The following is a 24,288-nucleotide window of genomic DNA, read 5'->3' as shown; positions in this document are numbered from 1 at the left end:
ACCTTAAACCCAGGTCTCCCAACTCCTAGGCTAGTTCTCTAACCATTGGGCCATCCTCCTTCTGCTTGTTTGACAGGGCAAATCTCAAATCTAGTAATGGGGCTAGGGGAAAACAGGCTTGGCAGGATGCACACAGCTGGAGAACCTGTGTTCTGCACCGATCGCTCTCTCAGAAATGCTATGGCAGAAACAGAGTACGATTCCGGTTGGGCATCATGAATGGGCAAGACTTGCCTAGGAGGAGGCTGAAAAAAAAATTGGGGCTGTTTACGGCTGAGAGAGGAAACAAAGCTCTTGAATCCTTTCCTCCTCTGCTGAGATTGCCACGAAAGGGACCCACTGGAGTTTTGCAACAGGAATACTTGGAGCTAGACTGAGATCCTAGCAACTCATTTCAGATGAGAGGGAGGGTCTGACAGCCACAACTTTTACTCTCCCAGCCTGGGCTGGGTTTGATCTTGCAACCTGAGTGAGAAAGAGTTCTCTCTTATTCATAATTCCCCAGCTCAGCCAGGCTCCTAAACTAGCCCCCTGACCACAGGGGTTTGAGAGTCCAAATCTCAAGTCCAGTTTTGAATATGGGCAGTATGGGTAGCTCAAGTCCCTCCTGATGAGCTGCTGAGCTGAAATTGAGGGATTTCCTCTTCCCCTATTTACTGGGGGGAAATTCTCTGGGCTGGGTGGTGCGGAAGGGCCAACTAGATGATCATAAATGATCCCTGAGAGCTGTACAAATCTATGAAACTTCAACACAACTCAGGCCGAAGCCTTTTAGTCTGTTTTGTCCATTTCTTAGCCCAATTCTGCTTAAAAACTGCTTAGATTAAAACAAAATGAAATAGGCCCTCAAAGAATATAGAGGAGTTCCTGCATCCCATTGCTCATAGTGACTAGCACTCGCTCATGGGTGCATTCTCACAGGAATCAAGGGCGCCATGTATAAGTACGAACCCATGGGAGTAAGGGTTGCAAAACCTGGCCCTAAGTTAGTAGGACAAATGTGATCCATTCCAGGCAGAAGCCATGGTGCATCTCCAAACACACACTAGACAGAAATCAAGTTGTCGGGAATGGCAGTTCCTGGCTGCCTCTCATCCATTCTATTCCCTGCCATCCATCTCACTGCCTGCATCCTCCTGCCAACGCGTTCTGACCCTTTTGACACTAGGCTCTAGCCAGGATGTAATTGGGTGGAGAAAGGGAGATTTAGCCAATCAATAAGTGTCACATCCCTGAGTGTATATATATATATATATATATATCTTTGCATCACAGGCACCAACCCTCCGCTATACTTCAAGGGAGATAATTATGGGTAATGAAATTTACCAGTCCGGGCTGGAAATGTTTCAAATGCCAGAATAGCAACAGGTGGCCTGGGAAAGAGATTGTCCTCCTGCGTTTGTTTGCTCATAGAAGCTCTAATTCAACTAAACGAAACCCCCATAATCTCCAAATCCCCTTCCACAGCTTTACCCATCCCACTGCCTCCTCCCCAACTAATTTCAGGGGTGTCAGGGGGCAGGGGGTTCAGACCACAACAATAAAACCAAGGCTAACGATTGTGAACCTGCCTGCTTGCAGCAAGGACTAGCAGACTGCAACTCAGCTGGCTCATTAGGTTACTTCTGCCCAGTTCTGCCTGATCTGGGAGCAAAGTCTTTCAAATAAAGAAAACTTGAAACAAAAACCTTCATAACAAAGGGTTCTTTTCTTCCCCGGGTACCTCAGCAGGGCTGCAGCTTTCCAGGGTTCCTCCATGGCTGGAGCCCAAGTTGGTCTGGACTCTGTCTCCATTCTCCTGGCTCAGAAGGGACTAGCCAGCAATTCTCACCCCACCATAAGGAGGACAGGCAGATTATATACTGCTCTGCTTCCCAGCGTTTGCCCTGATTGACAGAGAGAGAGAGAGAGAAGCCTTGCCCCACTCCACACTAAAAGGCTCGTAGTCCTGGGCCCTAAAAGGAACAGTTGCCTCATTTTTCCCCCAGACGCCAACTGTTATCCCTGGATGATTTTCTCTTTCCCAGCATCTGCCTCTGTTGTTCCCTTGGCCTCTGCTTGCCCCAGAATGCCTGAAACACGGTAACCTGGCCCCGAGACGTCCCCATTTTGCCTTAAAGGGCAAGCATACCCCATTTCTCAATGCTCTACTCATTTTAGGTAGGAACCTCTAGCTTCCTATTGATGTCCGTGGGATTTGTGGGTGATCGGCACCTCTGAAAGTCAGTTCACTTTTATTTAGGTGCCTACATTTGGAGTTAGGAGCCTAACATTGGGTAACCAAGTTAAAACAGAAAGTTGGCCTCACTTCATATTAGAGCCAGTCCATAGAGAGTGAGTATTTCCAGAGACAACTTTTTAAATGAAAGATTTTCCCTGTTTTTCCAGGGTTTTTTTTTATAAAATTTTTTCCATCTTTTTAATGGAAAAACTGAATTTTGGGGGTAAAAATCAGAATATTTCAAAGGAAAATATTTTTTTCACAAAGATTTCATCCCATCCCCCTTATACTGTGTATATATATATATATATATATATATATAAGCCCTTTTTAAAATGATCAGAAAAATGTGTGAGTTGAAAAATGTCACCAAGCTGTACTTCTAAGAAAGACCAGACACATGGGGCCTGGTTCCTAACAAAGGCCCCGGCTTGGGGGCCATTTATTTAGAAAGGAAGGATGGGCTAGTGGTTCAAGTGTTGGACTGGGACTAGTGTCAGTTGCTTATTCTGCCAGACTTCCTGCGGGACCCTAGACTCCGTTCCCAATCAGTGACTGGAGAGAATATCATTGTCGTACCCCACAGGAGTGTGGTGAGCCTCAATCCATTAGAGTGAGTGAGGTGCTCATACACTATAATAAGGGGGCTGGAGAAAGCGTAGAAAGTGATTTATCAAGGTGCCCGTCTCACTCCAGACAAAGAAAATGAACCAAAAGCCCCAGGTACAGGCTGAGTTCATCCCCACCAAATGGACTTGTCAAATCCAGGTCCGCCTCAGCTTGCAGGAGAGAGATGGCCAGGGAACCCCATCTGTCTTTGTCCAGCTGAGGGGAGGCCCCCTCTGTTAGGATAACAGGACCCAGCTGCTCTTCCAGGCTTCCTGCTGGGTATTATTTGTATTTCAGTCATGCCTAGAAGCCTCCCTCAAGATCAGGGCCCCATTGTGCTGCTGGGGGGGAGGTGGAGAACTCGGGTCTCCTGACATCCATGCTAGTGCCCAATCCACTAGGGCAAGTCAAGAGAAGCTGCTATGCTTTTTAAATCCCAGCCAGAGGCTTCTCCTTTCATACCCTGCAGGGTTTGAGGTGGGCAGTTGGGCCCGGTGTGGGGCTGGCCCCCTGTGAGCCTGTGCTCCCCCCAGGACAGTGGCTGGCACTTTCCCAGTGAGTGGGTGATGCAGATTGTTTGTGGGCAGGTGGCATGTGGACACAGGCCCAGGTTTATTGTCTAGTCAAGGGAGCTGAATCATGAATTATCGGCATACAGGTACTGTCATATCAGATCAGCCCAGTGTCTCGTCTAGTTTCCTGCCTCTGACATCGGCCAACGCCTTGCGCTTTAGAGGAAAACAAAAAAGGGAAACAATCTCTTTCCACTCCTAGTCCCATAATGCATCTGGCTAGTGGTGCAATGCAGTATATGGGAGGGGGAGGGCAGGTTCCTTCCTGACCCTGGCAGCAATCATTATAGGCCCTGAAGCATGAAACTGGTTTGGCCCGCTCGTTATCTTTACTTGTGTCGATACAAATAGTAATGGTTCAAAATATGGAAGGGCGCATGGTCTAAAGAGCAGAGCAGGAGCCAGGGTTCTGCTGTGACCAGGTGTAGGAGACCCTGCGTGGTGGTTCCAGTCAGCTCAGGCTGAGCATGTCAGTCTGCGAAGTAGAAGACCAGAAAACACCACTGGTCTGTCTGTGTCCAGCAGCCTCTGCTGAGAGGCCCCTATAATCATTACAACCACAGCCTGTCTCCTCTCTGCTACGGAGGATGCTACAGGTTCTCTTCCAGGCTCTGCTACTGACTCACAGGGTGACCTTGGGCAAAGCACATCCCATTCAGTGCCTCAGTTTCCCCATCTGTAAAAGGGGGATGGTGGTACCAATCTATTTCTCAGAGAGATTGTGAGGCTCAGTTTGCGCCTGTTTATGAAGAGCTTTGAGACTCGGCTGAAAGGTGCATCGAATTAATGGGGTGGGGAGCGGGGCTGTGTGTCTTGTGGGGACAGACAGACAGACCGATGGCGGGCGGGGGGGCTCAGCCGTTGGGCAGGGAGCTGGAGGAGGGCATGTTGGTTTTCATTTGCTCAGTACATGGAACTGTCCATGTGTCCTTGGGCCTGGGTCTCTCCCACTGGCTCTGAGTAACTGGAGCCCAGCGCAGAACTAGCTAAGGGTCACGCCCTGCCCCCCCCATGCACCCATTGGTTTCACTGAGGTCAGGGGCAAATTCAGCCCCACTGAGGCTGCAGTACAGCTGGCCACCTTGCACCCCTTGGGTGGCCACATAGCCATGGCCTCGTGCCCCCGGGAAGGGGGCCTCCTTTCCTTGCTGAAGAGGAGGCTTCGCAGACCCCCCTAAACCCCCCAGGTGCCTGATGAATCACTGGCCCACCCTGCGGGTGGCTGAGAGACGCCAAAGTGAATTAGCATCAACGCGGGGAAGGCAGGGCATGAACCAGCTCACGGGGAGGGGGGGGGAGGCGAAGGGGGGGGTTGGGGGGAGAGGGGAAGGGTTGCCATGGTAACCTGTGACTGGACCATGAAAGTGGTGGAGGGGAAGCTCATGTAAAATGCTGGTCAGAAATAATCTGGGAGCATGAGGGGCCGCGGGAGTGCCCGTGGGGAACGGCGCACCGGCCGCCTGGCCTGGCTTTCTGCCACCGCAGCTTCACCTGGCTTGCCTGATTAGCCCCACCTGGCCACCTTTTGCGGGGGGCTCGCTCTCTCTCTCTTCCCCTCCCCTCTGCCTCAGGCTGCAGTGGCTAAGGGAAAACTGAGCCCCAACCCCTCCACCCCTTTCCTGCCCCTTCTGCTGAGGCTTGGGCAGCGGGGAGTCCCCGCAGCTGGAGAGGCCGGAGGTCAAATCCCCTGCCAATGTAACCCCATTTGCACCCACAGAATATGGGGCCTGGGAGTCTTAGGCTTTGCCCGCAGCTGGCAGCGAGCCTCCCGGCATGGGCAGCCAGACTCGTGCTAACTCGGCGCAGGCTAGCGAGCCGAAAAACGGCAGCGTGGAGGTCGCGGCTTGGGTGCAGCTCAGGAGCTCAAGCCCCCCGCCCCGCCCTGCCCCGCCCCACCCTCTGGGTCTGAGCTCAGGTGGCTCCCGCAGGGGCAAACCCTGGCGTTCCTCTCTCTAGCTTACAATTCTGCAGCCTTATGACACCTTCCGGCCACGGATCCTCCCGCCCACCGTCGCGTTCCCCTACTCCTCGCCGCGAAGGCCTCGTAACCCCACTGCAGTAAAACCAGAGTCTTCCCGGACCTTCAGCCAGCTCGCTACGCTTCCCGTTAACAAAGCCCTGACTCTCCTCCGTCACCCAGTAGGGGCATCCCACCCCAACCAGCTCGGCTGTCCGGGTGCAGGGCTGCCCGATAGGTCACGGGTCGTGGCAGAAGAGCCGCGGATGTGCACATCACGATGAGACGAAGCGTCGTTTTCTCCCTGAGGTTCCAACCGTTCCTCGGAGGTCGTTTTGCTTTGTGTTGTTCCTACCCTGCCTCTCAAACGCCCTGAAGCATGTGAATAATCCATTGGTCGGAACGGGGCTGTTCCCTGCGAGTAAGGGAGGGTGAATCAGACTCTTCGCTCCCCTCTAGCCTTTTCCACCCAAGGAGTTCAGCACTCTTTCGAGATCCGGATTGACTTCAGCTCTCACTAGCTCCCGGTGTGGTAGGAAAAGACAACCACCCCCATGAGATAGATGGGGAAACTGAGTCACGGGGTGGTGCAGTGACTTACCCCAGATCATGTGCCGAGTCAGTGGACGGACCCAGGATTCCCAGCTGCCTGCTTTGCTACACCCTGCTTCCTTCCATCTCGCATTCAGGGTACGTGGCCCGATCAGGCTGCTGATTGCTTATGGCTGTTGAGCTGCAGGAGGGCTACGCATGTGAGCTGGGCACAGGGAGGCGGCTCTCTAGGACTCCTTGAGTTCCCAAGGGCGTGGAGGAGTGAGAAGCCTTGCGACAGCGGCAGTGAACAGGACAGTATAACAGAGGGATCCCAGCATGCAGAGGGCTATGCCAGCTGTATGCCTAGCCCAGCCCGGCAGCTGCTACAACAGCAAAAGCCTCACCACCCCGGGACACCTCACTGGGTGTGTATGATGCCGCCTTGCCCATGCAGAGGGCAGGGGTGTGGGAGCCAGGAGGAATGACGCAGGCCATCGTCCTGTGTGCCTGCATGCGTGTTCTCCCCTGGCACCCTCTGGCTCTGGCAAACAATACGAATCAAGAGCCTCAGCTGAGCTCGGCGGACCAAAGCAAGGATGCACTGGTTGTCTACACCAGTGGTAAAGGCTTGGCACCCGCCCCCTGCGCTGGGGTGAATTTCACCCCCGATGAAAGGATAAGAGCACCCCCTGCCCCCAGTCAAAGTCAAAAGAGCTGTGGCATAAATGCAGGGCCCAGCCTTTCCAGACCCCGCCTCCCTGCCAGCACCTGTGACCCCCCCCCGAGCCATCCAGCCCGCAAAAGCAGAGCACAGCAAGCAGCCCCTGGGTGGCTGCTCCCATGTCGGCCTGACGGCCTCTCGGAGCTGGATAAGGATCCAGCCATATCCAAGTCCAAATGAGGGATGCCACCACTTGCAGAGCCAGTGCTCCCGGCCCTGCTGCATCAATGAGTTTTCTCAGTTGCTCCTCCTCTCTCTTGCGTCTCCAATCGATCCGTGTTCCTGCCTCTCTTGAACCCGAGTCCATCCCAGCAGGGAGGAGACTCTGGGGCTGGCTGTAGGGGGTCCCACTGCATTGCAGACAAAATTACCATGGCAACACTCGCCAGGAAGATGCTGCACAGAGGCAGAGTCAAGCTGAAAGGGAAGGGGGTGGGGGGAGATGAAATCAACTCCAGGCTTGTTTGGGGTGTCCTCTCCCATCTCCCTCTCGGGCCCCGCTGCAGGCACTGGCTTGCACTCCCCTCCTCCTTTAAGAGTTTACCGGGGAGAACTGGCTCTACATTTGCTTCATCTCAAAATAAAATAAAACTGTCATCCAGGGAACAAGATTCCCCCATATTCAGAGCTGGCAGGGGACCCAGGTTTGATAACAGTCCCCTTCTCCAGCCTTGCAAAATTGCTCTGACAGCTGGCCAGCCCAGGTATAAAAATCTCTTCACCTACCCTTTGCCTTGGTGACAGTGGAAAATTGAATGGTGTTTGACTTGCCCATCAAAAGGAGTTACTAGCCCCGGGCAAGTAGAATTTTGCAAGGTATCAGGCTCTGGAACCTATGTCTGTGTCTGTTTATTTACGAGCTGGATCTGAACCTTTGCTGAGACTGGGAAATGTTCCCCCGTGTTTTGGTGTCTTTGCTCTTCTGCATGCTTGGGGTTCAGGTGCTAGACTGGAGCAGTTTGGATCAGGGCTTTCAGTTCAGCCCTATATACTTACCATTTGCAAAGTTTAGACCTGGATTTTGGACAGGATTTCAGACACCCCTCCAGCTCCAGCAATTTGGTTTGGATCCAGCTCAGCTTTTGCCCAACGCCAAAGTTCCTGGGAGTTTAGTGCAGCATCTGAACCAAATTGGGGACTTTTAGAAGGTCCGCATAAAACTCCAGGTGGTTGGGAAAAGCCCTCGACTGTAAGTGGGTTCAACCCAGCAGCCATGGGGCCTTGGACAATTGCCCTGCTGGCTAACCCCGAATGCTGGCCCTGGCTTTTATATGCAGAAAACCAGGTGCTGGGCTCACGTTTGCTCACACAGCGACCCCTTTCTCAGTGAAGAGGCGAGTGAGCACATGAAAATCAGCCTGGATGGCTTTTGTTTTTGTTTTTTTTTTTTGGGCAAAGATTGCATAAATCCCAGTGAATAATTTATCAAAGGCCCAAGAGCAGCGGGCTGGGAGATGTGGTGGAGTTCTCGCCGTGTGGACTGCTTTGATTCTTTTATCTGCTATAAAGTGCCCCCCCTCCCTTGGGGTCTGTAGGGCAGAGAGCATTTCCCATTGGACAGAGCAGCCACCCCCACTCCCTCTCCCCTCCAGAGAAGGAAAAGGTCAGTTGTAAAGGGCAGGTAAACAGCAGATCTGAAGCATCTCAGCTTGAGCGTGATATTTCAGGGGAGCATTATCCATCATGTAACTTTCAGAGATCTACAGCTCCCCTGCTGGGGAAGGGACAGGCAGGTGGGAGCCAGCCTTTGCCCATCTCACTCCTTGGCAACATTACCTGCTGTGTTCCACCAGCCAGCCAAGTGACTGGGTGCTCCTGGGAGTGAATTCCATCTGCTGCTTGCTATTTAGGAACCCGGGCAGTGCCAGGCTGCATCAGACCTGGGCCCCATGGCTCTGATTGCCCAGTACCAGCTGCTTTAGAGGAATCAAAGAAATGTAGGTCTGGAACAGACCCTGAGAAGTCATCTAGTCAAGCCCCCTGCGCTGAGGCAGGACTGAGTATTATCTCGCCCACCTCTGACAGGTGCTTGTCTAACCTGTTCTTAAAAACCTCCAGAGAGGGAGATTCCACAACCTCCCTAGGGAATTTGTTCCAGCTCTTAACTACTGTGACAGTTGGGAAGTTTTTCCTAATGTCCAACCTAAACCGCCCTGGCTGCAATTTAAACCTATTGCTTCTGGTCCTATCCTCAGAGGTTAAGGAGGACAATTTATCACCTTTCTCTTTAGAGCAACCTTTTCCCTACTTGAAGACTATTATCATGTGTGTCTTCTCCTCCCCACCCTGTCTTCTCTTCTCCGGACTAAAAGACCCAATCTTTCCTCACAGGTCATGTTTTCTAGACCTTTCATCATTTTTGTTGCTCTCCTCTGGATTTTCTCCAGTTTGTCCCCATCATTCCCAAAGTGTGGGGCCCAGTGCTGCTGGCCGAGGCCTTTGCAGTGCTGAGGAGAGTGGAAGAATTACTTCTCGCATCTTGCTTACCACACGACTCCTAATACAAGGCACAAGAAGCCTCGAGTGGATAATTCCGTGCTAATCTGCCCCGAGGAGAAGCTCCTTTCCAAGGCCCATCAGGCAGAGATTGGCCCATGTCCCCAAGCAGGATGTTCACATCCCTTCCAAACAACTTGCTTTTACCCCTCAAATGTACCTGTGGATACTCTCACTAGCCATGGAAACACCCGTCCTTTTGTTTAATCCTGCTGAGCCCCTGGTCCTCAGTTATTTGACTCTGTTTGAGTTTTTACACTGTGCTCATCTCCATGGCATCTGAGTGCCCTAGGCTCTGCAGTGCAGCGAGAGAGGGGACGAGCATCTGCTGTGTGTGGTTGATTTGTTCGTTGCTTCCTTCCTAGGGGGAAATTGCATGTGGGTTTAGTTGGTTTTTTTTTAAAATGACAATTGTTATTTGTTTGCTGGGAGGAGCAAAGGCAGGTTGCACTAGGAGCAGAAGGTGGCGAGATCTGAGGTGGTTCCTGGTTGCTGGGGGAGTGCCTTCCAGTCCGGGAGGAGCCCCCGAGGAAGTTTGGTCTCCTGCAAAAATGAGTGTTACCATTTTGCCATGCAGTTCCCTTGGACTGGCAGAGCAGAGCTGCATCACAGTCGCACCTCCAGGCCCCAGCCAGGGACGGGGCCTAGGCGCTGTACAAACGCCATCCCTGCTGCAAAGAGCCATCTGCCTCTTTTTGTATCAGAGCTCAAAGTACTTGGCAATCAGCTAACCCTAAACCTCACCTCAGAGGGGGCTATGGTCCTCCTCACTTTAGAGATGAGGAAACCAAGGGGGTAGTGACTTGCTCGAGGTCGATGAGAGAGCTGCAGCTAGAACCCAGGAATTCTGTCTTGCTGTGCTCCTGCTCTAACCACTAGACACAACATCCCTCAAGATGCCACCTGGGGTGCCTGTCCCAGTAGGGTGGTGTCATGTTGCATGCCCATGTACCATCAACCCCTGAAGGACGAGGATGGGGGTGCAGGGAGCATTGTGCTGATTGCTCTCTGACATCTTGCTGTCCGGGAGGGGGAGTTTCTTTAGTTCCCAGCCCACGATTCCCCAGCCCGGCTTATCTGCATGTTTGCTTCCAGATGGCGGCCCAAAGAAACTGCGCAGTACCATCCGGCGGAGCACGGAAACCGGCATCGCGGTGGAGATGAGGAACAGGGTTACCCGGCAGGGCAGCCGGGAATCGACCGACGGCAGCACCAACAGTAACAGCTCCGACGGCACGTAAGGCCCAGGGTGCGGGGTGACCGGCCCTGTACTGCATGGGACCGGAGGGGCGGGGAGCAGGGCGCCATCCGAGCACCCAGACTGATCCAGCGAGGCACAGAAGCCCTGCTCCAGTTCTCCTTTCGGAGGCGGCACTCAGGCTGTCCCAGTGGGTTGGAGGAAGCATGTACTGCCCCGAGGCTGCTCTCCTCACAGAGGGGGAGGATGCTGGCGGCTCTGCTGTTCTCCCACAGGGCACAGCTTCAGAGCAGGGCTAACGTCAGCTCTTCTGGTGCCCCAAATCAGACCAAGCCCCTGGGCCCCCAGGCGGCGTGCAGAGCCAGAGTTCTCGGTCCCGGCTGTCATCTGTGCCTATCAGCATCAAGCCAATGCTCTCCTACAGAGCCTCACGACCCCCTGGGGTGATGATTGCCCAGCTTTCAAGCACCCCAGATCCCTGGGCACAGAGTGTCAGATCAGTCTGGGGGTTCCTCGTGCTGAGTTCACAGGGTCCTGTAGAAATCGGAGGTAGTGATGGTCCATTGGGGGCTGTCTCCTCCAGGGCAGGGTTGTTCCCTGTAGAGTCTTCTGTGCTTTGTCCAGCCGCGTTTCTAATCCATACGCGGTGGGTATCCTACCAGTGCCCTGGGAGGGTCCGTTCCGCAGCTGATGCCACTGTCAGCAAACGGTAAGGGAGGTTTGGTTAATTCATGTTCGCTCCGTGCTTTGAGATCCTCATGCAAGGCACATTATCTCTGCGCAAAGAACTATCAGCTGGGAAATCCAGTGCTACCCGGGGGCTTGTCTCACCCATACTGTCCCATCCCCTCTCTCCCCCCCCCCCAACCTTTATCTCAGATTCATTTTCCCCATGACCCGGCTGGGAGCCGAGAGCCAGTTCAGTGACTTTTTAGACGGGCTCGGGCCGGCGCAGATAGTTGGCCGGCAGACACTGGCGACGCCTCCGATGGGTGAGTGCTCACAGCTGGAGCGGGTGGCCCAGCCCAAGGGAAGAGGGGAAGTTGTTACACTGGATTAGGCTCCAAGCCCTATGCCTGGCCCGTGTCTCCTCGCGGATGGAGTTGAACAGCCAGATCTCACTGTAGGACTGCCGGTGACTGGCACCAAGGTCAGGATCAGGCCCTGACCCTGCCTCCCACGGGGTTAAGGGAAGTGGGTGTCTGTGACCTGCCTGGTGGGAGTTGGGCTGGAGTCGGGGGCCTGACGCATGCTTTCTCAGTGAAGAGGCGAGTGAGCACATGAAAATAAGCGGGGATTGCTCTCCAGGGCCTGAAGCGAGACCATTTTAATGTCACAGCTGTGCCCCAGCCCGAAGGAGGGACCCAGCCCAAAACAACAGACGGGGAGGCCCGATGGGGTTCGTTTCTTTCCCTGGGTCAGGCTGGGATTTGAAAGGGACCGAAGGGGGCTAGGAACCAAAATCCCAGTTTTATAATCTGCCTCAAGATCAGCCATTGCCAGGGTCACTGACAAACCAGCAGCGGTGCAGGAAGGGCAGCGAGGTGTCTGGACTAGAACACAGGTGCCATAGGAGCAGACAGGTGGCCCCTTTGGAAGAGGGGAAGAGAGTGCCGATTTTGGGCATACATGTGGCAATGCCCAGATACTGCAGAGGGACCTGTCTTACCCCAGTGAAGTGTTCCATAGCTGGGATTTCTCTTGAGATGTTAAGCTGGGAGGAGCACCGTGCTAGGACAACGATTGCAACTGCAAATGAGGTGAATACCGGCCTTATTCTGTATAAAAGAAAATGATCCTTTCACCTTGAGTGAAGCAGGTCCTTTTTTCTGTAAGCCCCTGGCTTAAGTTCCATACTGCCTTTGAGTCCTAAGGATCCCACAGCCTATATGCAGCAGCCCCGCAATGCGGCCACCTCTGCGGGGGAGGGCAAAGAGGGCAGAAAACATTCTTCAGAACAGTGGTGGGGTGATTTTTGAGGAAGGGCAGTAGAACAAAACTCCTTCCCCAGGTTCAGCAGATCTTTTATGTACGCACAGAACAGACAGGCCTTTGATTTAATTGGAAAGAACAAGGGTAGGCGGGGTGTGTGTGTGTGGAATTTCACATTTTCACTCCCCCATACCCGTTTTCTTTTAAATCAAAATTCAAAATTTCCATTCAAGATTTTTGCCCCAGATTTTGCATGTTCAAAATGCAGCTGGTGGAAATGTTCTAAAGACCAGTAGTTGGCTTGGTGCCTGTTTTCCACCTCAGCAGGATGAAGGGTCGAGCTGAGCCAGGTGGGGTGGGGAGGAAGAGGTGTTTCATGCCTAATGTTTGGAAGGTGAAACCCTCCTCTCCCTGGTAAAAAAACCACCATGAACAAATTGACCCTGACCCTGATTCTGCTTTCGCTGAGCCTGGTGTAAATCAGAAGTAACCCCTTTAAAGTCAATTGAGTGTCACTGGTGGGAGGGAGATCCGAATCAGACCGGCTGCGTTTAAAGTATTTTCCTGGTTTTTCTATAGCAAGTTTGGGGCCGGAGGGAGAAAGGAGGCATTTTTCTTTTCCTTAAGGCCATTCATGTGGGCTAGGTCGGTGTTTCTCAATGACCACTGCGTGGACCCGTGCAGGTCCCTAAGATCTCCCTGACACAGTTTAGGAAGGCAGCAAGCTGGACCCTGGTATCGAAGAGGTTGAGAAACACTGGGATAGGTGACACCCCCAAACCATAACTTCCTCTCCACCCTGGGATTTTTCAAGAGGTGAGACCCTGCCTGGCTCTCAGCTCATTCTCTGTCCTCATCATCCCATTCCTTATGGTGTCCCCTGCTCCGAGTCCGACGCGTTTCTGAAATGCAAAGTGTGTCTGAGAATTTCCAAGTTCATCTTGTTTCTCTTAAACTCCGGCGTGACACCAACAGCCCCCCCGTCCCCTTGCGCCGCCCCCCGCTCCCTCCCCTGGGCTGCACCGGTGCGACGGGTGCAGGCCGTAGGCCTGTCACACACCGGTGGAGCGACGGGGACCCACCTCCGTGCACATCCCAAGGGCTGTACCTGCTGGGGCTGCTGCGGACGTCGTAAGTGGGAGACCGAATCCGTGTCGTGAGCTTAAAACAACAAAAAAAAGTTCATTTTCTTTTGTTTTCCTTCTGGTTTCTTTCTTTCTTTCTCCATGGTGGTTTCTGTTGTTCATGTCGTTCTGGGCTTTGCCAGCCGAGTTGCCACATCCTCACACCACCAAGCTGAGAAATCGCATCGTCTTTGCTTTCCCTTTTTCTTTAACAAACCCACCTGTTCCCCCCTGCATCCACTGTCATGGTATTTCATTTTTCTCCTTTGGCGCCTAATGCTTGAGAACATGCTTTCCTCAGCTGCCCTCTGCTGGCCAGCATTTTAGAAGAGGGTGGGGGAGAGGTATCTGGGTGGAGAACTTACTAACTCACTTACTGACAGAGGGAAGATTCAGGGTTTGTAAACAGGGGGCTGGGGCTATCCCTGGAGATGCTACTGTAAAGTGTATGACATGGAATCGGGGGCATGCCAAGGGCCCGTCAGAAATACCTTTGAACCCGGCCCAAAAGGACACGGACCATCTCTAGGGTTGCTTTCATGGGACTCAAAAAGGGCTGGAGGAACTGCATTATAGGCAGGGAAATTGCCCACCCCACATCTGAAGGGAACTAGTTGCTGGGTACTCAGCCAGGCTTGGGCCCACAAGGACATGCAGTGTACTGAAGGTAGAATGGAGATGAGACCCATGCTCTCTCCACCTCCTCAACTTCTTGGGGCAGCCCCAGAACGTACATGCCATGCCGAGGAACTCCCCTTCCCAAGGCATGGCTCTGGTTAATCTTAGCATATTCACCCTCTGGCAAGGGGAAAGCTCCCAAAGGGCTGATTCTGGGTTCAGAGAGGGCGTATCTCAAAATGGCCTGACGGATACAAAAGTACATGGACAACTAATTGAGTTGTCGGAAAAGCAGGAGGAACAAGCTCTCTCTCAAACCAGGGGAGCCTCATTTTTAAAATGCTACAGCTGGATTTCCAGAGGGTACAACTCACCTGAAGTTGTGGACGCTTCGAAATTCCGCAGAGCCAGCCATTGATGTCTCACGAAGTTGTCCCGGTACCCTGACAGCATGCTCAGACTGGCACTCAGGTGCATGAAGCCCATTGCATGTCGCTCTTCTCTGAATTATATCCCCTGTTTCTATGTTGTTCTGGTAACAAGATGCCCAGAATCGAGTTCCGGGTCCTAGACATGTTCCCATCAAAGCTCCCTTGAGGAAGGGATTAGATGGCTCTCCTGTGATGTCCTGTCGTCTTGTCAGCTCCACGTTCTTGTTGCTTTCATTTTGCTGTCCCCGCCACCCCCTGTTGCAGCCGTTTCAAGATACTGGGTGCTCTGGGACTTGCTCTGCAGTGCACCTGGTGCTTTAGAACAGGGTCCTCAGAGCAAGGGAGCAGAGGACAGTGGAAGCCCCAGGCCAGTACGCAGGCGAGTAAGGGAACGACACGGATGCTAACTGGGAGGGCGGCCATTTGTCCCCGACACAGGATGGGACCCCTGAGTCTCACCTCTCCCCTTCTGTCCTAGGTGATGTCCACATTGGGATGATCGATAGGAGTGGGCAGCTGGAGGTGGAGGTGATCCGGGCCAGGGGCCTCACCCCAAAGCTGGGTCCCAAGTCCATCCCTGGTAGGTATCTGTGCCAACAAGCCTTAAGGAAGAGCCAGTGGAATCCAGAAGCTTTGGGAAGGTGTGCGGTGAGGGTGGGGTGGTATGGAAAGGAGTTCATGCCTCTATTTTGCTCTTGATAGTGTTGCTTTATGATACACCCCAATAACAGGCAGATGCCCCCCCCCATCCCTTGGGGCTCCCCCTCCAGTCATGTTATGGTTAGTTCCTTGGGTCTGGCTCTGCCTGGAGTGGGCAGCAGCGGGTCTGACTGGCTGAGTGCACCGGCGTTTCACCACTGCAGAGCCAGGCATTAACACAAATAACCCCCATGACCGGGGGCAGTTAAGGTTGTTTGACAACCCACACACCTAACACAAAACCTATCCGACAAGGAAGTGAAAAATCAAAGCTACCAGCACAGCACAGCCCCTCTCCTCCATGAGAATGCATCACAATACAGCAGGATGTCAATAATTCAGCACCCCTTCCCGAAATTCCTGGTGCCCATTCCCCCCTGCCCCACCAAACAGACCAGACGTCCCTCACCCATCCCTTCTGCATAGCTCTGGGAAACTACAAAACACACACACAGGGCTTGGGGAGGGGGTCTCGGCAGGCCAGCATCCTTGCAGGAGGCAGAGCTCTGGTTGAGGTGTGTTCCTGGCAGTGCTTGCCTTGGTTTCTCCCGCTGCAGATGAGGCCCAGTGCCTAGGTGGTTCTGCTGAGGATCATCACAGCCGGTTTGCATCTGTGCTTCTCTCTCTTTTTCACTGCAGCGACTTATGTAAAAGTTTATCTGCTGGAGAATGGGACCTGCCTGGCCAAGAAGAAGACCAAGATGGCCAAGAAGACCTGGGACCCATTCTACCAGCAGGCGCTGCTCTTTGACGAGGGCCCACAGGGCAGAGTTTTGCAGGTGAAGTAATCCTTTTTCAAGGGGAGGTGGGCAAAGACCACTTCTTAAAGAGAAAGTTGGACATCTTTGAGGAAATGCCCCCAGCAGCAGGTGCCAGATCCCCCCTATTCATTGGCTGTAAAAAGACCCAGTCAAACATCTGGTCTTTGACTGGGGGAGCAGATCCATGAACGCTTCATTTGAGGGAAAGGGGAGGGAACTGGGAGTCTAGATTCCTGGGTTCCATCCCAACTCTGCCCCTCACTTCCTCCCTGACCATGGGAAGTCCCTTCCCCTTTCTGTGTCACTCCTTGGCACCAAGGGGCAATAGTTCCTGCCGTATCATGCAGGGGCATGGTCATCTCTCATATGCTCATTCATAGAGGTTTGTAAAGTGCTTTAAGATCCTGGGATGGAAGGGACTTTTGACCTTTCCCTCGATCAAGTTGCTCATGGGTACACACATGGCATCATTTACCTTAGTGCCCACACCTTATGGGTGGCCAGGATGGCTGTGCGCTGAGGTGCGACATCAGCATCCAACTGGGTGACCATTAGGCTGAGTGAGGGAGAGCTCAAATGTTGAAGATGCTGAGATCCTGTGGGTCCCATTGGAATTGCAGCTATCCAGTGCTTCAGAGAGGCAGGTCTTGAACTGTATATGTTCATATTATGGTAGTGCCTCATCCAAGGGCAGGACCTGTACAGACCGGGCGCCATACAGACACTAAGAGATGTTCCTCGCTTAGAAATGGCAGGCAGCACCTTGCAGCCAAGATCTCATATCATTTTACAATCATTTCTCAGTGGGGTAACATCTTCACAACATCCCTGTGACATTAAGGCTATAATGCCCCATTTTGCAGTTCGGTAACTTGAGGCAGAGAGAGGCTGAGAGACTTGGTCATGGCTGCACAATACAAGGAATCAGTGTCAGAGATGGGAATATAGCACCCCCATTGTCTTGATTTTGAAATTCATTGCTCATGCCCTTAGCTCAGATCCCCCCTCAGAATAAGACAAGATGCCTTATTTCTGGTGTGACACACCTGGCTTCCCCCAGGTAAGTGCTGGGGGACGGGAGAAGAGTCCCAAGGTTTATATGATGCACGGAGCCCCGTCTGGGACAGGTTCAGTTTAGCTAATGAGGGTTCTTCCCTGTAGGTGATCGTCTGGGGAGATTATGGCCGCATGGACCACAAGTGCTTCATGGGAATGGCACAGATTGTCCTGGAAGAACTGGATCTCTCCAACATGGTCACAGGCTGGTACAAACTCTTCCCCACTTCCTCGTTGGCGGACTCCACCATCGGCCCTCTGACGCGTCGCCTCTCCCAGTCCTCTCTAGAGAGCTCCACTAGTCCTTCTTGCCCCTAAGGGGCAGGACTCAGGGCGGGGGTGGGAGGGAGGGAAGGAAACAAGCTGGCCTACCAAAACGTTTGGTGGCACGGCTGTAAATATTCTGTGTCTGGTTTTGTTTTGGTTTTTTCCCTCCCTGAAACAAGCTGCTCTCGACATGTTCCTCGCCAGCTGCAATGTTCCACCGCGCAGGCAGGGGACTTTAAACGAGAGGGGAAGGGGGCAGGAAGGAGAAACAAGAACAAACTTGTGACACAGAACAAGGGACATGACTGACTGACAACTGATCCCAAGACTGTTACCGCATCTCATCGAGTCATATTCGGAAAGCAGTCAAACTGTGGACCATATTTCTCATCTGAACAGCTGGCGGGAGCGTCTTGGATCCGATTCATTCAATCCCACTGCAAGTAGCATGTTAACTCTATTTTGTTTTGCCTCCGTTCTGTTTTCCTGATCATTGAGGGAAAAATAGCTTTTTTTAAAACAAAGAAAAATGAATATATTTAGCACTGCTACTTTTTGTAACGGAATGTAGCATCTTATGATATTATGTAGCCTGCCGTGCGCTAATTTAAAACACATTCTCTCTCTCTGCAATATCTAGGAGGGACACTCTCCCTACCGACAGGAACCATCCGCCAGTCACTTGCTGTTTTGGTAGATTCCTAACACAAATCTTGCAAGGTTGAGCAAGCAATCTGTGGATCACTTTTTTTCTTGGTAGCATGTAGCCTGTGACAAGTGACTCTGCCAAAGCAGTAGGGGAAGAAAGAGGTGCATTTGACCTGACTGTTATTTAAGTGTATTATGGTTCTGACTTGATGTTCCACCCCCAAAATGTAATGGACACCATGCCTCATACAACAGTTCCAACTAGGAGGAGGTGATGCAATGGGAAGATTGCAATGATGGTTGAATTGAACTCCTAGTCAGTCTCACCTTTGCTCATTCACCCCCAGGCGAGGTCCAACTTGTAGCTGAAAGGTTTCCATGCTCCATTACTGCATTTCAGGGAGCAAACAGAGGGTTTGTCAGAACATATACCGCCCGTAATCAGAAAGAAGGGCTGAATGCACCTTTTTCCAACCCTCGATTCATTGGTATGCTGCAGGGAAACATCTCAGTTGTACTCACTGTGGATCTGGCGTAAGGGTGACGGATAGGTTACACAAAACAAACTAGATGTTTTGAATTTATTATGATGAGTGTTTTTTTTGTTTTGTTCTGTTTTTAAAGCAGCATTCTGGTTCCCAAAGAGGACCAGTTCTTGTAGCAAAACCGAGAATTATGGAAGCTTTTTATGAAGGTGCCTAATGAAATTTGCTGAAAATACTCAGGGGAGACACCACTAGAAACTGCGGTTTCTTCATTAAAAATAAATAAAAATTACACGACTGTCCTGAAGGATCAGTTTCCAAAACCAAGAGTGGTCAGACTGGAAAAGGACATGAGATTAATGGGGTATTTCTACCTAGCAGATATCTCTGACCTTCAGTCTTTAATACCAACTAACCAAAATCAAGGTTGAGGGTTTGTTTTTATTAGTATTGATTGGCAAAAAGAGAATTTCACAATGCACAGAGCACAAGGAACATCCTATGGTTCCTCCTGCATTGCTAGCAAGGATGAGCCAACAAGAACTTATTGCCGCAAAGAAACAAAAAAGTAAACCTGAAGGGTAAGAACTTTGCTATGAAACCATCCCCTCCACAAAATGGAAACTGCCAGTCGGCAATGTACTTACTCTTTGGTGGCGGTCTTATGACACACAACCACCATCAAGATTTCAGCAACTTTGTGTCAAGGAATTTCAGCTGCTATAAATGTACATTGAATTTGCAACTTCACCAAACCAAAATATCTTGGGATCGCTGAGTGGGGACCAGACTGGATTCTGCTGACTACAGATGGAGATAGGTCTGTTTGCTCCCCAGTCCCCAGGATCTCATGTTTTTCTTCCAAGGAACCAGAGCCTGGTCTGCTATGGTGGAGGAGTGACTGTTCAGTACAAGCAATATACACTGATTTCCAAGTTCAGACTTAACGGTGGCCCTGCTGGTCCACTGTACGGTTTTACCTTAGAGCCAGAGTGGGTTATTTGAGGAAGCCCATTTTGTGCCCGGCTTATTGGAACTGGAAGAAGGTGATGACATGAATTTAGGTTCCTTCCAGAGCATGATCCTGTTACCTGATGTCCACCTTGGCTGGCTGGACTTGGTTTCTTTGCTCCTGAGTGCTGGATTTTTGAATATATAGGAGGGCAGGTGTCTGAAGAGGACAAGCTTTCAAGGGAGTGATCTTCTCCTTCAGATGAACATCATCTCTGCTTTTGCTTTGGCCACTCAAGTTTTAGAAGGAAAGAAAAGGACAACCCAGCCTTACTTTGCTGGACAAATTAGCAGGTCTGATTTGAGTTGGAAGTTGAGCTGAGCCCTGAGAGGCCAGCTTGGACAAAGTATGAAAGTTTGGTAGATGTCTTTCTCATTAACTTGGACTGAAGTAAGCAGGTTCTTTCCCTTTCCTCCAACACACATCATGCGGTCTCTAAATATCTGAGTTAGTACCGTAGCTTTACAAACAAACAAACAACCCATTATTTTCAGAACCAATGGAAGGGATATGGCAACTTCAACCCCAACCAACTCTTAGCATAATACTTTGCTGAAGATAAAGTGGGGACATCTGCAGAGACTTTTTCAAGGATAGCACTCTAAGGCCACCTAGAACAAAGACAATTGGGGTTGTATATCCACAACCACGTACAAATCCTATGGTTTCCAATACGGTCCGCCGCTCTCATGTGAGCAGTAGCTGGAAAAATCTACTCATGTTGATGTGTGGAAAATCCAGTGCCAGAACAAAAGAACTGTAATCTGAAGGACATGCTCAGATTCTCCAGGGAACAACCTGGACACTCCTGAGTGTTTGGGGTTTTTTTTATTATTATTATTATTACTATTATTATTAATAAACATTCTATGCTTTGGAGAATAACAATGTAACTAGAATCAGAACAAATTCCACCCCGGATTCCTTTTCAGTATAAACTGGAGTCTTGCTGCTAGGCAGTAACTCCGAAAAGCAAAGCACATGGATTCGAGGGAGTGATTCTTTCTGCTCCCCAAGACGGGTTGGCATGGCAAAGCCACCACGCTGAGGACTTCAGATGGCTGCCGTCGTCCTCTACACAAACTGTAGCCTCATCAAAGCTTTTGTTGCTTCACTCTCAGCGCTGCCTGGCCAGCCCAGCCCACTTGACCCCATTCACATTGGGGGACTTGTAGGGGGACAGGGCAAGTTTTATTTTGGGTTGCAAAAAAAAAAAGACAATACTCAAGTATCGTGTTTACACTGTGACGTCAGCTCCTTTTTATTTTCTTATGCATGAGATCCAGTGTCAGACATTTCCCTCACTCAGACAAAAAAACCCTCAGTCCGAGCTGCTTTTCTACACGCTACATGAAAGTCCCCACAGACCTAATGGAGAACAAGGCTTCAGCTGAGGGGGGCAGGAGGAAATGTTCTATTGCAAAAGGGCATTTCTTGTCTGTTACGTGGTTTGTGATGGCTGGCTGCGAGCATTACTCATCAGTTACTCATTGCGCCCTCTCCCCATCATTTCTTTGGTCAGGAAAGGAACCTCAAACCCACCCGCATGCCTCTACTGCCCAGGGGCACTGCTGATGAGGGCATTTGCAGACTGTCTGTTTTAGTCTGGACCTAACCAGTGCCCATGCCCCCCCCCAAAAAGGGAAGCCAGATGTGAGGATAATAAATACTTAGGGCTTATTTCTGAGCTCACGTACACCAGGAATGAGTTGGCAGAAGTCAGCAGGGTTACATTAGTGCAAGTGAGATCAGAATCCAACCCCAGACATCCTGGTGGAGTTAAAAGGATGAGCGTGGCCCAGAGTGTTTCCCCTTGAGGTCCGGTGCTAAAAACCTGCAATGAAGTCCAAGCAAAACCAGTTATAGCCATGTAACACGGCGGGAGCACTGCATCATCTCTATGTATAACTAAATTGCTGGAAGCTAGAGACAGGCCTGATCTAGCAAATTTAGATAGGGACCGAAACTTTCCCAGAGTCCAGGAAACTGGCTCAGGCTCTTCTCATCTGGAAATTAGCCCCAGCTTAGCCTGAAGCATTCCCACAATTGCTGAGGCTTGCTCCAAGCTTGTAATAAAACATGAATCTTTTCATGCAGCTTCAGCTTTTGTTGCACATTTTTCATGTGGCCTTCTTGCGAGCCGAGGGCATTATTACACTGAAAAGGCAAGAGCCCGTGCTATGGCTCTGAAGGCACCTGTAACCGTGAGAAAGAAAGCATGCCCAGATGTGACGACAAGCACTGACTCACCCCACTGCTGCTGGAAGATGCTGTGAAGATTCTTTAAAACACTGGTATGTCCAAAAACATATACTCAGTGCATGGGCCAGTGTAGCAGATGATTTCTGTCCCACATAGCTGGTACGTAAGGCAGTAGCAAACAGGGAGGAATGGCCTGACAACCATCACTGTTCTGTCAGCTTCATGGTATGTTGAAAAGGAATGAAGAATTGGGGGTGTGTGGGGGGGGGAGGGGCATCCAGCTGTTCTGCAGCTGGGTTTCTAAGTCCGTGAAGCTGTACCAGAAAAAGCCATGGGCAGCTGAGATTAGAATAAGTGCTTCCTGTACAGGTATCTACCCCAGCTCTCAGCCCCCCTCTCTGACATCAGAAACAAATGTGTCACCCGGGGCCCACTTCTATAGATGAAGCTGATTGGTTTTCAAAGCCTGGAACGAAGCCTTTGGTCAAAGGAGTTGGGTCTGGGTTACCTTTGCTGATACGAGGAATCCTGTTCTGTTGAGTGTCTTGGAAACTTGTAAACATTGAGTTGACATGACTGAAAGCCACAGCATGTGTGTTTTTCTAATGCACTTATAAATACCTTTGTATTACTGAAAAGGGTGTTGGCATAGCCTGGAGCAGAGGAGGGCCTTGAACGGTACAAAGCCATCTATACAAACAGCACTGGCTTTACTGTTTCAGGCTTAAATAATCCACCTCCGCTCGACTCTTACAAACCCCGCGTAAAACTTTTTCGGATCGGTGGGGCAGTTTGTGGCATACGCACCCGTATGCTTCCTCTGAGGAATGTGTTTAACTGTGCTAGAACATACCAGCATTTGAAGGGTTAAACAAGAGCTTTCAGCCACCATGGTGCTTGGTGGTTGCATTGGAAGCACAGGAAGGACTCCTTCTGCATCCCAGAGGGCAGAAAGACATCCCCTGCCTTCCAAAGGCTTTCGTAAAAGCAGGGTTCACAAGGGCGAGCGTAGGAAGCAGCAGCAGGGGCTAAACCAGTTGTTAGAGGGTCACGGTGTGCTAGGAAAGTTTGACAGATTGTAGAAAAGCCTGCCCAGAGGGGAGGGGGGGTGGGAATCTGCTTTACATGTAATTTGGAAGCGTGTGTGGCAGCTAGGAAATGAAACAGGTGTGGTAAAGACCTGAAACTAGAACCTTCACCACCACAGTGTAGAAAGAAAATTATGTAAAATAGAATCTTAGGCGGTCACACCTATAACAACTGTTCTCTGTGAAATCGATTACACCAATCAGCATCAGCCTGGGCCGAAGACTTGGAAAAGCAGGTTCTTAAGGCGAGATCTGAGAACTGAGGAAAAGTTTTGTAAATGCTTGTCTCACTGTTAGAGTAAAGCGGTCATGTCTTTAAAAAAAAAAAAAAAGAAAAAAAAATCCTAGATCTTGTCTCGTGTATTTCCCTGGATCCTGGAAGGTAACACAGTAGCATCACAAAGCTGTAGATCTTCAGTATGTACACTATCTATGCCGATGGGAGGGGTTCTCCCATTGCTGCAGTCAATCCACTTCCCTAAGAGGTGGGTAGCTAGGTCAACAGAGGACTTCCTCCGTCAATCTGGCACCGTCTACACCAGGAGTTAGGTTGGCATAGCTACGTCTCTCAGGAGTGTGGATTTTTCACATCCAAGAGATGCGTCTATGCCGATGTAAGCTGCCAGCGTAGACCACCCCCCAGAAAAGCAACTCACAGTTTGGCTGCAAGCACAAGACCCAATGACTGGTGCAGGCTCTCTCTACCCTTTCAGAACTCAGATCATTGGTATACCTCATGTTTTTATAATCAGAGTTTAGCACACAGTCTTGTATTCTGGATGGGTTTTTTATTTTAAATGTTGGTGACGAAGGGCAGTCATTAACACATCGGCGCCAAATGCTTGCTTGTAGTAGGTCTGGTCCTTGCTTTGATTATCAAACTAGTGATTGCTGAGCTAAATGGGAAATGATGCAAGAAGCAGGAAGGTTTTCGGGACTGTTAGAATTCAGCTAGGTAGTACACCATCACTGCAAAGCTGGTTTTAATTTCTCTTCCTTTCATCTACCCGGGCATCTCTAAAAGGTGTAGCTAACCCTGCATCTTATCCAGAAGGCTGCTACTTAACTTGGCACACAATGATGTTAGAGGAATACTGCTTCCCTGCCTAATGAGGTCCCCCCCCCCTTTTTTTTAAAATAAAAAAAGCCAGCCGTGAAGTCAGTATGTCTCAGATGTGAAAATGAAGGCACTTAAGTAGCCATTGAGAAGTGAGGGTTTTGTTGGGATCTTGCTCCCTCACTGCAGCATTTGCATTTAGTTCAGATGGAAGAAGGATGCCTCAGAACCATGCAAAAAGGGGTTTTATTGAGATCTGAAGAGCGTGTGTTAGTAAATGACTTGGTTGTTTCTAAAGGGATTATTGTCGATTACTGGATATTGACAAGACTTCCTAGCACTTGTGAGAAAGGTGGATTTTTGTCTTATGTTTATTGCAAGGAACTTGATGCAATGTTTTCTGATGCCAGAGATGGCATCTTATTTTCCTCGGGTTGTAGCTGCACTACCCTCATCTGTAACCGACCGGCCAGGTGTTCTGGCATCGAATGCCTCTCGGACGTTAGCACTTTGATGTTGGTGGCCTTGTTTTTCTTAGAAAAGGGCTTGATCTTTTCATGCAGTTAAAGCTAAATAAATTTCCCCCATCGTGTTGTC

At 50.7% G+C, this 24,288-nt stretch overlaps 1 protein-coding gene across 3 annotated transcripts in view; it reads left to right on the top strand.

Annotated features, from left to right (window-relative positions):
* RIMS3 (regulating synaptic membrane exocytosis 3) overlaps nt 1–22,643 on the top strand; it is a 46,180-nt gene extending 23,537 nt beyond the window's left edge. For all 3 annotated transcript variants that reach the window (XM_073317815.1, XM_073317812.1, XM_073317814.1), the window contains exons 3-7: nt 10,209–10,350; nt 11,191–11,303; nt 14,895–14,996; nt 15,755–15,894; nt 17,038–22,643. In XM_073317815.1, the coding sequence (XP_073173916.1) occupies nt 10,209–10,350; nt 11,191–11,303; nt 14,895–14,996; nt 15,755–15,894; nt 17,038–17,250 (710 nt within the window). In that variant the 3' untranslated portion in view covers nt 17,251–22,643. The remainder of the gene's footprint in view (nt 1–10,208; nt 10,351–11,190; nt 11,304–14,894; nt 14,997–15,754; nt 15,895–17,037) is intronic.
* The last annotated feature ends 1,645 nt before the right edge of the window (nt 22,644–24,288 follow it).

This window comes from Lepidochelys kempii, chromosome 19 (genome assembly GCF_965140265.1).
Source record: "Lepidochelys kempii isolate rLepKem1 chromosome 19, rLepKem1.hap2, whole genome shotgun sequence".
Lineage (NCBI taxonomy): Eukaryota > Metazoa > Chordata > Testudines > Cheloniidae > Lepidochelys > Lepidochelys kempii.
This window is presented reverse-complemented; position numbering and strand designations above follow the sequence as displayed.